At 53.1% G+C, this 13409-nt stretch overlaps 1 protein-coding gene across 2 annotated transcripts in view; it reads right to left on the bottom strand.

Moving 5' to 3' along the window:
- Positions 1-13148, bottom strand: part of TBC1D16 (TBC1 domain family member 16) — a 63357-nt gene extending 50209 nt beyond the window's left edge. For both annotated transcript variants that reach the window (XM_068976387.1, XM_068976388.1), the window contains exons 1-2: positions 12965-13148; positions 9594-10191 (exon numbers count right to left, since the gene is read on the bottom strand). In XM_068976387.1, the coding sequence (XP_068832488.1) occupies positions 9594-10191; positions 12965-13148 (782 nt within the window). The remainder of the gene's footprint in view (positions 1-9593; positions 10192-12964) is intronic.
- Positions 13149-13409: the final 261 nt, after the last annotated feature.

Genomic DNA, 13409 nt, shown 5'->3' with positions numbered 1-13409 from the left:
TGGGACTTCCCTGTACATATTCTGCAACTTCCTGTGACTCTATAGTTATTTCCAGATGGAATTTTTTAAAAGCAAGACTACTAGAAAATTTTAAATCACATATGTGGCTTACTACATTTCTACTGAGCAGTGCTGGCTTAGACCAGGAGTCAGCACGTAACGGCGTGCTATCTGTACAATCCATGACCTAAGAATATTTTAATAGCCTATTATTAAGAGCAGTTTTAGGTTTACAGAAAAACTGAACAGAAGGAACAAAGAGTTCCTAGATGCCTTTCCGCTCACACAGATGTTCCCCTAACGTCTTGCATTAGTGTGATACATTTGTTATGATTGATGAATAATATCACTACATTATTATTAACTAAAGCCCATAGTTTACATTATGGTTCATTCTTGATCCTGTACATTCTGCACTGTTATTGTTGTTTAGTCGCTAAGTTGTGTCCGACTCTTTTGTGACCCCATGAATTGTAGCTTTCCAGGCTTCTTTGCCCATGGGATTTCTCAGGCAAGAATTCTGGAGTGGGTTGCCATTTCCTTCTCCAGGGGATGTTCCCATCCCAGGGATCAAACCCGGGTCTCCTGCATTGCAGGTGGATTCGTTACTGCTGAGCCACCAGGGAAGCCCTGTACTTTCTTTAGAGTTTAACAAATGCATAAGGACATGTATCAGCATCACAGCATCATCCAGAATAGTTTCACTTCCCTAAAAATCCTCTGTGCTCTATTCAACCCTAATGCCTGGCAACTGCTGATCTTTTTTCAGTGTATCCATAGCTTTGACTCTTCCAGAAAGTCATATAGTTGGAATCACACCGTCTGTAGCCTTTTCAGATTGGCTTCTCTCACTTAGCAACATGCATGTAAGTTTCCTCCACGTCTTTTCCTGTCTTGATAGCTCATTTTTTTTAGTGCTGAATAGAATTCCGTTGTCTAGATAGACCAGTTTCTCTCTCCCTTAACCTATGGAAGAATGAACATCTCGGTTGCTTCCAAGTTTTGGCATTGATGAAGGAAACTGCTACAAACATCCATGTGTAGGTTTTTGTGCGAAGAATGGGTTTGACCATTTTTCAGTGTTGAAAAAGACAAAAGGAGGGAACTATTTCATGACACATGAAAATTATATGAAATACAAGGAATCCATAAATCAAATTTTACTGGAACCCAGCCACACCCAATCACTTCCATATTGCTAGTGGCTGTTTTCTATGGACAGAGTTAAGAAGCTACACAGAGGCTGTGCCATTCAAAAAATCAAAAATAGTCACTACATGGCCCATTATAGAGATCTGTCAACTCTTCAGATGGACAATTACAATCCCCATCTTCAAAAGGCCAGAGAGAAGTAAACCAAAATGATAATAGCAATGCTGGAAGGACTGATGACCATAAATATTTTCTTTATGCCTTTCCTCCCAAATTTCTAAAATGGACATATATTACTTATGTCACAAGTAGATTTCCACAGCATCTTTGCTCCAGCCCCACAAGCCTCTGGGTGGGGTCGGGGTTCCAAACAGACCCAGGGGGCCAACAGGACTAGGCCGGAAGGGGCAACTCATGTGCCAAGTGATGACGGAAACACGGCTGGATTTTGTTTTGCTTTTCTGTTTTTAACATCATAGCTGGTACCTCAGCTAGGAGCCTCGCTCTGTGACCCCGTGCCTCAACCTTCTCTACCATGGGAGAAGAACACCCCAACCTTGGGCATTGTTTCAAGGGTTAAACACTCAGTGCCCACAAAGCCTAAGATGGATTGAATAGAGTCTCCCAAAATTCATCTCCCAATGTGACTCTATTTGGAAACAAATTACAGATGTAATTAGTTAAAGATCCCAAGATGAGCTCATCCTGGATTGAGAGTGGGCCCTAAATCCAAGGACTGATGTCCTCCCAAGAAGAGAAACCACGTGATGAAGGAGGCAGAGATTGGAGGGGCGTGGCCACGAGGGACAGCTGGAGCCCCAGGAGCTGGCAGGGGCAGGAAGGACCTCCTTGGACCTTCAAACACCTTGATTTCAGACTTCCAGCCTCCAAAACCATGAGAATCTCTCTCTGATTTTCTAAATCAACCAGTTTACGGTCCTTCCTTACAGCAGCCCCAAAAAACTAACACAAAGCTCTCAGGATTGGGCTGGCACTCTGATAGGTGCCATAAAAATGCCACTTTTATTTTTAGCGTCCTGGTAAATGACTGCCATTTGCCTACTCTGTGCTGAGCCTTTTGGAACTCCTTTTACTCATCACCTTTGTGTTCACAGTGGCCCCACCGCACAGATGAGGAAACTGAGACAGAGAGATTAAAACACCTTGACAAGCTCCTGCCCTGGGGATCACATAGGGCTTGGTTTACATTTGACGAAAGACCTGGCCCAGCCCAGATGGCCTGCCCCTTCCCTCCCCAGACAGCATGTCTGAGCCAAACAGCCACCGTGGGTCTCACATCAAATGACTGGGCACTGTGGAGACCCAGCCTGAATTCCCTGGCAGCCCCTCCGAGCTCCTGGAGCCAGCGGCAGCCGGCTGCCAGTGCGCTTCCAGAGCTGCAGGGTAGACGCTGAAGGGCCATCCTCCACCCCAGGCAGCACCTGCCTTCCCTGCCTGGCAGTGAGGCTCCCAGGCTGGTCCAAGGGCTCAGTCCCACCAGCTGCCCTTCTCGAATAGGGTTTCCTGTGGACCCCTGCTATCGGCCAGCCCTAGGCATGAAGCAGGGCAGTGGTAAGTGACTGCCACCTTGGCTGGGGGGCCGCACATGGAGCAGGGATGTGGGTGCAGGGGGGTGGTGTGGAGGGAGAAATGCTGCACAGAGCCTGCCGAGTGCTACAGAAACATAAGACAAGATTAGTCTTAACGACGCACAGAACAGATTGCAGGGTGTCGGGAGATGGGATGTTTTAAAGAAATAAATCTCAGCTCCCGGTTACAGAAGCACAAACAAACCCAAACAACAGATCTTTGGAAGCTGCCAGCTTCTCGGCTGCCAGGCTGCTGCTGGGGGCCCCCAGGGGGTGAGGGTGGGTGTTCCAGGAACATCCTCAGGGCATCCGGGGCACCTGGGCTGGCCCAGTACTGAGCTAGCCCAGAGATATTTTCCAGAAATTTGGGGGGTGTGCCCCCCAGCACCTGGCCATCCCTCTTCTCACCAACTCTTGGCCATTCCACCTCTTAAATCTCTCCAGGACCCACATTCATGCTCTCCAGCCATTACCCTCCTCTCCTGGGTGGCACAGCCCCAGGACCTTCCCTCACCCCACCCCAGTGCCACTGCTGCTGGAATGGCCTCTGAGAACATCCACTGGCCCAGCCATTGGCCCTTCTCTGTTGCTCCCCCTCTTCATCTCTTTAGGGTCCCATCCTTCTGGCCCCTCCTCTTCTTCCTTCATCTCCCACCTCTGGGAGAGGGTTCTTATTTGCTTTAGCTGCTCTGGGTGGGAAGGGGTAAAAAGTGTCTTCCTTGTTTATATCACCCCCCACGCCCTGCAGTTTCTACTCCTGCAGGCTTGCCCCCCTGCCCCGAGATGGTTGGACAGAAAAGGAACAACAAGGCTATTTATGAAAACCGCCCAAAGCAACTAAGAATCACATGGCATCGCACAGCCTGCCCCCTCACCAGGCTTTGGGTGACCAGCGTGACCCCCTCTGGGTCCCTCCTGGCAGCCCCACAATAGTGACAGCACCTGGCCCTGCCCCACCCAGCTCATAGGCTTCAGTCCTTCTGAGGCTGGATTCTCCCCAGAGCAGGGTAGAAGAAGCAGGGCCAGTTACACCAGTGACATCGAGACAGTATGAATAATTCAGCCTTTACGGCTGATACTCTGGTGTCACAGAGCCTTTTCCTCCTAAAGGCAAAAAGCACTTAAGATGCCATTTATTTCAGCCTGGCTCCCTCTGTGGGGTGGGCGCCGTCATGCTGTCGCAGTCACTGCCCTCGGGGCTGGCTCCATCGTTACCCTCCCTCCTCACTGGCTTCTGCTTGTGACCTCTCCTACCATCCACCCCCTAGGAAACCAGCCTCTGCGTGGGGGGCGGGGACACCTGTTCACTTTTCTGGCCTTTTCCCCTTTCTCTCTCTTGACAGAGCACTCTGAGGGGCTCCTCTTTGCAAGCAGGGTGACTACCAGCCTCCCCTCCCACCCCCCAGAAGCACAGTTTCTTCTGGGACTGCACTGTCCAACATGGAAGCCCTCACCACCTGTGGCTACTGGACTTGAAATTTATTAAAGGTGAAAAAATCCAGTTGCTTGGTTTCCAGAGCCACATTTCCAGGAGTCCACAGCCACACATGGCCAGTGGCTACTGCACTGGACAGCGTTCATCACCATGGAAAGTCCTATAGGACGGCGCTGGTCCAGAAAAACGGTAAAGCGCAAGGAAAAGCAGCAGCAAGAGGCAGCATATGTTAAATGCCACAGAAACATGCCTGGGGAAAGCCAGGAACTCTGGGGAAAGAGCTGGGGTCATGCAGGAGACCACAGTCTGGCTGGGGTTTCTCCAGGGGAGGGGAGCACATTCCAGCTGGAGGGAGGCTGCAGAAGGGTGAGGCTGTGGGGGACGGCTGGCCGAACCCCAGCAAGCATGGGAAAAGAGGAGAGGAGAGGTCGGCAGGAAGGTGAACATCCAAGTAGGACCCCGGGGACAGGCAGCTTTCATCCCCGCATGGCTGCACCTGACTCTCCCTGGACCCGTGTCTGTGCTGGCTGGACCACCACCCCAATGATGCCAAGGTGAGAGCCTTGAAGTAGCAAGGCCACCCAGCTCATTCTGTAACCTGAACACCACCCTTCACTCGGCACACATTTACCCTGGGAGTGGGGGCGAGCATCAGCTTCATGGGGAGGACCTCACGGGGTCCTAGGGGGCCTTCTCATTAACAAGCATGCAAGACAGCAGATGGGGGTAAGCTAGTCTGAGCTATGCAGTGGCTGTGAGCTATGTGATCTATTTTTTAAAATACTGATTTATCTGACTGCAGCAGGTCTTAGTTGCAGCACATGGGATCTCTGATCTTCGGTGCGTAGGTTCTTTAGTTGAGGCATGCGGGATATTTTAGTTGCGGCATGCAAACTCCTAGCTGCAGCACTCAACCAGGGATCCAACCCACATCCCCTACATTGGAAGGCGGATTCTTAACCACTGGACCACCAGGGAAGTCCCTGGCTATCTAGTTTTAAAACTTGTTTTCATCATATGATTAATATAGTCACAATGTAACATTTTTGAAACAGGAGAAAAAAAATGACTCACAACCACATTATCCTAACATTGGCACAGCTTTCCCTCAGCTGGTGCTGTCCAACAGGGTGCTCACATGTGCCACTTAAATTTATCTCAATCAATATCACGTAAACTTAAAAATTCAGCTTGTCAGTCACACTAGCCATCTTTCACGTATTCCCCAGGTAAGCAAGGCAGTGGTGTTATCACAATGGCACAGATCAGGAAAGTTCTAGTAGGCAGCACTGCTTGGATAGCTTCATTCATGCATCAGGCCTTCCCATGGATTTCAGTCAAAATGTGTACATTATTTGCTACCTGCTTTGTTACTGATACACCATAAATTTCCACACTGATGTATAACCTTTACTAATACTGCACAATCTTCTGTCTGGCAGTACTAAAGTTCTGCACCTTTGGGGCCAGAAGTGGCCCCTCCTCAGGTAAATGGACACCCATGAGCACACGTACAGGAAGTGGTGAAGGACCTCAGGGGGCTCACAGGCCCCCAATAAAACCTCTTAACCTGGAAGACGAACAGTAATGGATGCATCTCTTTCTGTAGATTCATCCCTTTCCCCCTCCATTATAAAGAAGAGCAAGATGGACATCTTCATGCAAATATGCTTTATTTCTGTAGTTTAGATTGGTTCTTGGGATGAGTTCCAGAAGATACCTTTTGATTTAGGGAGTGGGAGCTGTGTTTTCAGCTCATAAATGTCACCACATACTTCCCCGGGGGGGGGCAGTTGAGATGCCACATAGGGGTCCACATGGGGGTCCTGTTATACAACATCCTCATCCAACTAGCCCTAGAGACTGGACCAGGTACCTCTCAGGACATAAACGAATGACAGGCTGGCCACTGACCTTGTCTGGTGGTTATTCTCACCTTCATCCCAACCCAAAGCCTTGATTTCTGACACTATGGAAGGTAAGGGACTGAGACAGCGACAGACCCTAACCCCTGCTTCTAGAACTCAGTCCTCAGTGGGAGGAGGGTCCATGATGGCATGTCAGCCACATAGCCTTCCTTGTCCACCCACTTCCCAACAGTCTTTGGACACACAGGGTCAAGAATTTCCAGCCATCACATGCTGGGGTGGCTATGGCAGGTGGCCTCATCTAAGGATGAGGCTGTGCCTGGCTAAACCCCACAGGTAGCACACAAGTGGACACTGTCATTCTAACCACTCGACCCTTCCGTAAACTACTTGCCACGTCACAAAATGTTTAAGGGACTCTCAGATAGGGGGCTGCTCCTCCCACCCTTGCCCAACCACACGCTCAGTCTCCACATGTAGTTCTTTAGTTCTGCCACTAGAGGGATCCCATGAGCCAGCCTGTCTGCTCCCCCGAGGGGACCCAATTCCCAGTTAAATGAAGAGCCTCTGCCTGTGGAGTCACACGTTCAAATCCTCAAAGACAAGCTCCCTGTAGGGAGTCTGGTCCAGCAGAAGCTGGTCCTCCAGGACCTCACTCCAGATGCCCTCTCTACAAGGCCCATGCCTCTCTGTGCTCCTTGAACTGTAGCCTGCCAGGTTCCTTTGTCCATGGAATTCTCCAGGCCAGAATGCTGGAGTGGGTAGCCTTTCCCTTCTCCAGGGGTTTTCCCAACCCAGGGATCGAACCCAGGTCTCCTGTAATGCAGGCGCATTCTTTACCAAGGGAAGCCCAAGGATACTGGAGTGGGTAGCCTGTCCCTTCTCCAGCGGACCTTCCCAACCCAGGAATTGAACTGAGGTCTCCTGCATTGCAGGTAGATTCTTTACCACTTGAGCTATGAGTGAAGCTCCCCTTATCACAGCAGTGGTTCTCAAGCCCGGTGGCACTTTGGAGACCCTTGGAGAGGTCAATCCCTGCCCATGCCCAGGCACCACCCCAGTCATTCTGGTTCAATCAGTCTGGGTAGGCCTGGGAATCAGGGGCCTTCAAAGCTGCTGGGGCATTCTCATTTTTCGCTGGGCTGGGAAGCCTTGCTCTATAGCACCCAGTGCTACTGACCATTTAGTCCAGATTTCCAGGCCCATCACTGGGCGGGAGCTGTAGGGGGGCAGGGGGCAGGAGGGAGTGGAGACACGCCAGCTTTGCTTTCAGGTCTCGAATGCGGTGGGGAGACAAAATCGCAACTCAATTCCAGGAGCAAAGAAGCAGGAGCAGCCTGGCAGAAAATGCAGAGTTCAGGGCCCACCCAGTCCCTCTTGAAATCCATAGTTGCTTTTTTCTTTTTTTTTAAACTTCCAGCAACCTGTCAAGCATGGCTGGGTCAGGAACTAGGGTGCCTCCATGTAATACCTCTCACATTGCATCTCAAAAACAGTCTGTTTTTGCATCAGCCCCTGACTGAAGCACACGCTCCTGGCAGGCAGGGAGGGGGACCTCATTCATGGCCATCCTGCCCCAGCCCAAAGCCTTGGCGGAACTGGACAGACTGAGCCAGAAAAGCAAGCAATATGGAATTGCTGAGGCTCCACGGTGAGGGAGGGATCTCCCTCACGACACTGCAGTCTTCCTTCCGAGCATGCCCTGCAGCTCTAAGTGGAAACATGAACCTTAAGCTAAATTGGGTGGAACAGGGGTCTGGAAGATGTAACTTGGGTTTCCAAAGCATGAGCACAGAAAGGACTCATGACAGGACAGCCAAACTCCCACACCTGACAGATGGCACCCAGCTTCAGGTTAGGCGTCTGCACGCAGTACAGAGTAATGTTCCCAAATCCAACAGGAGGTGAAAATTGCTGGGAGTATTAGCCAGTCATAAAAATGAATGGAGTCCTGACATGCTTGGATGCACCTTGAGAACATTATGCTCAGTGAAAGGAGGCAGACACGAAAGGACACAAGTTGCATGATCCCATTGCCGTGAAATGTCCAGAACAGGCAATCCATAGAGGCAGAAAGTGGCTGAGAAGGGCTGATGGGGAGTAACTGGCAGCGTGGCACCACCAGGGGGCGCTCTGACAGAGCCCCGCTGGCAGCGGGACTCAGGCAGGGCTTCAAGTTTCCCAAGTGGGAAACGGGCACATGGCTCAGGGAACCTCATGGGGCACTGGAGTCCTTGGCTGCAGCTGACCGACCTCTCCCTTACATGCACGCTTCAGTATGCGAGAAGAATGTTATCAGTTCACGCTTGGGCTTTACTGGGGAAGAAAACAGGAAAGAATTCGTCTCAAATTCCTTCCCTCTGAAACCAGCAAAGCGCTCCCCATTCCTCCACCCTGTTCCTTTTCTCACATCAGTTCCTGTGACCTTATTGCTCTAGGTCCGTTGTAAACCCAGCAGGGTTCAAATCTGGCTCAGCTCCTGAACTGGCTGGGTGACCTCCAGCAAGTTCCTTAACCTCTCTGAGCCTTACTTCTCCCTTCAATACACAGAGGGTGATGTGAGCACCTACGTCACAGGGTTTGGGGTTCTTGTGAGCCTAAAAAGAATTAATCCATGGCCCACATGCCCTGCACCCAGGCAAAACTCAGACATCCACACTGATCACATGCCCAGCTCACATCATGAGCTCAAGAATTACATGCTGACTGACTAACGTCAGCACTCACTGTCATCACCATCATTAGCCTGGAAATTAATGAGAACAAGGACCACAGCCAAGCATGAGACGGGACTGTAGAAGTCCCATGCTTGCCCATCCCACGCCTGCCCCGGCTGCTCTGAGTTAACCCAAGCCTGTGGTTCATGAGCCTTGTGCGCGCCCACCTCTGGGAGGCCCCGAGGCCCCCTAACAACGACACCATGTGACATTATGATAACCCTCCCCCTTCAGGCAACATCTCACTGCTCCTCCCAGCCCCTGTGTGTGTGGCAAGTAAAGTGAGCCCGCTAATGTGCCCAGGCATCTGGTTCCCCTGGGCTCTCGGCTGTACAGTAAATGCTGCCAACTTCCCCCTGGGGCTGCGTTCCAGCCTCTTACAGCTTGAGGGTGTGAGAAGTAGAAAGGCTAAGGGCCCTTCTGGTGGGCCAGGCTCCATGCCTGGCTGGGGACCAGGCCTCCCCCACAAGCCTTCTGCCGCCACCCTGGCCTCCCTGGGTTTGCCTGACGAACCATCTCAGTCCCTCCAGTGATGAGCATAGAAGACACCAGGATGCTGAGGCCTGGTCCCAGGGGGTCTGGACTGGGGTATGGGGCTAGTCAGACTTGGCTGGGAAGGTTTAGTCCTAGGGAAGGGGAGAGAAGGAAGAGGGAACTCCCAGCCCCCCAGCCCAGGCTGCGTGTCCTTCATAACCCCCTGGGGTGGCATGAAGTGAAGGCACTCTGGGGCCCGCGGGATGGCATGCAGGTGTCCTCCACACTCAGTGAGCAGAGCGGGGACACAGGCCCTTGCTCTCGGCCCCAGAGACACAGGGGGCAGTGGGGAACTCACCCGCTCTCGCTCTCCAGGAACACGGAGCTGGTGCTCTCCGCGAGGGCGGCGCTGATGGGCGAGAGGCAGAAGGGCGAAGAGAAGGCCTCTGAGTCCGAGTCGAAGGAACTGGCCCTGCTCACACCCTCAGCCGACAGCTCCAAGGAACCCTCCTCCTCGCCCACCTCCGGCCGGGGCTCCCGGCCCTCTTCTGTCCCGTCTTGTGAACTGACCGCCGACAAAATTCCTGAGTCGCTGTGGGCCGGTGGCAAGACTGGGAGGGGGCCGTCTGTCCCCAAGCCCGGGGCCAGCTTCTCCCCATCCTCGGGCGAAGGGCTGACGTACTCAGTGTCTCGAATGCTCTGGGCCACCACCAGGATGTCCTCATCTCTGGGGATCAGGGTGGACCTGGGCTCCGTGGGGGACGGCTGGTGGGGGGCCCCTGAGCTCTGGGCACGCCGGCCCCGAGGGTGGGGTGCCTTGCGCACGGGGGAACTCTCGGGGGTGATATAGCGCAGCGCCTCCTCGTCCTGCTTCTGGATCCGGGAGTTGGGGACCCATGCGAGGATGAGAGTGGCCCCCAGCAGTTCATCCTTCTCCATGTACAAACACAGGTAGCCTGTGAGGGGTCAGGAGCAGAGACGGTTAGGGAGGGCTGTGCTCCAAGTGCCTCTAGCTGGTTCCTTCCCGGAACCACACCCGGGTGAGTAAAACTGTGCGGCTGTGCAGCCCGGCCCTAAGAAAACACACCTGAGGGATACAGTTGAACTCAGGATGAATGAGAGCTGTGGGCGTTTTCTAAGCACACACACTGAGCAGATCCAGGGGGTGAGCCCTCAAGCAGCAGTCTATCCTGTGCCTTCCCTCCTCCTCTTGTTCAGAGCCCCACCCTGTCCACGGCCCTGGGCTCCCCTGCCTCATGGCCTCCGGATGAGCCCAGGTGGCTGGGGAGGCGCCCAGGGACCCAGAAGTGCCACCGGCTTCATCGCAATCTTAGGAGGGACCCGGGCTGCAGACTTTATTGCTATGTCACACAAAAGATAAATATCCAAGATGAGTAGCATTTGGGCCTTTCCCTGTTGGCTGAGGCTTCTCAGCATCTCTTCTTTCACACTGCTTTTCAGAAGGAGGGCCATCTTCAATGTCACGTCCTGGATTGCTGACAAAGAAGGGAAGAGCAGTTCTCCGAGGCCAGCAGCACATGGGTGGGCCCTTAGGGCCCCTGAATGCTCCGTCCGGGAGGAAGGTGGTCTTTCCTCCCGAGACACCTGCCACTTCGGGATGTCCTGACTCTTAGGCCTATGGCACCCAGGTTCCCAGGCCTCTGGGTCTCTGAGAAGCTCCTGGGGCAGGAGCTGGGGCCCCTGTCATGCTGCCGGGCTCTGACTCAACCTAGAATCCTTAGCCCAGCTTCCACTTCCAAAACAGCGGGGAACTCGGGGGTGGTCAACCAGTTGTTCAGAAGAGTAATATTCAGGTGAGGTCAAGTGTCTCCACATGGTTTTGGTTGGGAAGGGACCCTGAGACCTCTGGCACCCTCTCCCTTGCCTCCCATCAGGCAAGGATGATACCAGAAGCCCTTCAAAGGCTGCAGCTCTTTTTGCTTTATGCCCAGAACATGCAACACCCTCAGACTCAGGCCTAGGACCTCTGCTCCCCGCCCCCCGAGTCCTCAGAATTTGGGCCCTTGTCAGGCATCCACAGGGGCAAGGCAACATGCCACTCAGCCTTCTAGAGCACAATTCAGGGACCAGGACCCTGGAATCCCCCACCCTCTCAGTTCAGAATCTGCTTCTAGGACCTGTTGGGGACTTTCCACCTGACCTGTGATGTCCCCTGGAGAAGACTCGGGGTCCTTATAATCCAGGAAGGAGCTGGGGCTGGAAGTCAGCTCTCCTGCTTTGGAACCTGGAGGGTCTGATGACTCTAAATCTGTACCTAACTGTCCACTGTAAAGATATGCTTATCAAGACAGAAGGACAGAATACTTTCCAAAGAGTTCATTAGCATAAGTTAAACTTTTTGTCTTTTTTAAAATAAATTTATTTATTCAATACTTTGTCAACACCTAATTTGTATGCAGTAAAGTGCCCAGATCGGATTGATAATTCTTAATTTTTAAATGTACTGACGTCTGATGTGAGACTTTCTGTCTGGACGCGGGTGGGCTGCAGCCAGGCTGCAGGTTGCACGGGGACTGGGGACCCAGCAGCACCCTTCAGCAGCCTAGAGAGGCCTCAGGAAGAGCCCAGGGCCTGCCCTCTCTCTGCCTCTACTCTGGCTGGTATTGGGGAGCTCCTCTGAACACCAGCCTCCTTCTCTAAGAGGCCCACCCAGACTCTGGCATTCTCAGGAGATCGTTGTGCAAATTAAATGAAGCAACACATTTATCTTGTACACTTGCACAAATATCAAAGGACCACACAGGCTTTTAGTGTCACTAATCCATCTTTTGGATGCTTCCTGGAGGCAGCAGGGCTGAGGGACTCAGGTGTGGGTGGTGCGCTGCCATAACCAGGTATAACATTCCCAGGTTCCCTACCCAAGAACAGTCTCAATCAGTGACACTCCTGCCAAGAGAATCTGTGCCCACTCCCTTAGTGCACAAGAGAGCTTGCTGTTTGGGGGCTCAGAATACAACTGGAGCCCTGAAAAAAAAATGCAGTCTCTTTCTCTGAGGCTTGGCAAAAGATTGCAAAGTCACTGTCACCACAGGAAAAGTTGCCCACTCCTGGGGACTCGGGAGAGCCACAGGCTGGAGTGTCCCTCGAACAGCCCAGGGTCACTCCAGGCTCTGGTGTGGAGGGCCAGGAAAGGACTCTCCATCTCCATCTGTGCAGAGGCTGAGAGCTTCCTTCCCCCATCTCAGAACAGTGGATTTAAGCACAAAGCGTGAGCAGGATCAATGATTTCCATGTCCCCAGCATCCCAAGCCCGCTTCACAACCTGCTCGGTCCTCATCCCACACTCTGGGAGGCAGGAAGGGATGAAACCACCAAGCCTGACCTGAGGGCTGTGCTCCTGCACACACTCAAGGGGGCCTGGGGGAATCTCCCCCCACCTCCCCGGGGCAGCTTCCTGAAGAAGATGATGCCCCACTTCCCTCCCTGCAGTTGGGGGACTCCTGCCTCCCAGCAGCCCTCTCGCAGCAGCCCTGTATACACGAATGCCCTCTTCCATTGCAAACACAGCTAATTCCCCTTCGACCGTCCTGCCTCCCCTCCGTGAGTCAAAGGTCACTGGTGTGCTTCCCAGATGGGGAAATTAGGGCAAATGGGGAAGTGATGCAGGAGCTTGCTAACTTCAGAGAGATCAGCCAGCTCTCCCCGGTCATGTGACCCCAAGCCTTCTTCTCCCAGCCCGTGACCCCAGGTTCCCCGCACCAGGCTCACCTGGGTGGTGTTCCCCCAGCCCCTGCAGCCCCTCTGGGGGGTGCACACAGACATTGTTCTTGGAGTAGATGATCTCCCCATCCAGGACGGAGGGGGGCCCGCTGCCGCCGCCACCACCCGGGGTGAGGGTCAGGAGGTCCGAGGCTTTGGAGGAGGCCCGGCGAAGGAGGCGGCCCAGAGACATTGCTGGGGCAGTGTTTCCATCCTCCGCACACTTGGGCCCAGATGGGGCTCTTCCAGACCTGCCTGGGGGAGGAAGAGAGAGGACAGGCATGGCCCAAGGTCATCAACATGGACGGGGCATTCCTGGGGCAGCATCATGTCCCACACCAGTAAGCGTAAACGGAAGTTGTGCAACCACAGAAGGGGCCGTGCTAGCACAAGGCCATACAGAGGAAATGAATTCTCAACTGTAGTGTGACGGACACTCGGGGCTGGGTCATTC

This window comes from Capricornis sumatraensis, chromosome 8 (assembly GCF_032405125.1).
Source record: "Capricornis sumatraensis isolate serow.1 chromosome 8, serow.2, whole genome shotgun sequence".
Taxonomy (NCBI): Eukaryota; Metazoa; Chordata; class Mammalia; order Artiodactyla; family Bovidae; genus Capricornis; species Capricornis sumatraensis.
The sequence above is the reverse complement of the archived record's forward strand: the minus strand, read 5'-3'. Positions and strand labels throughout refer to the sequence as shown.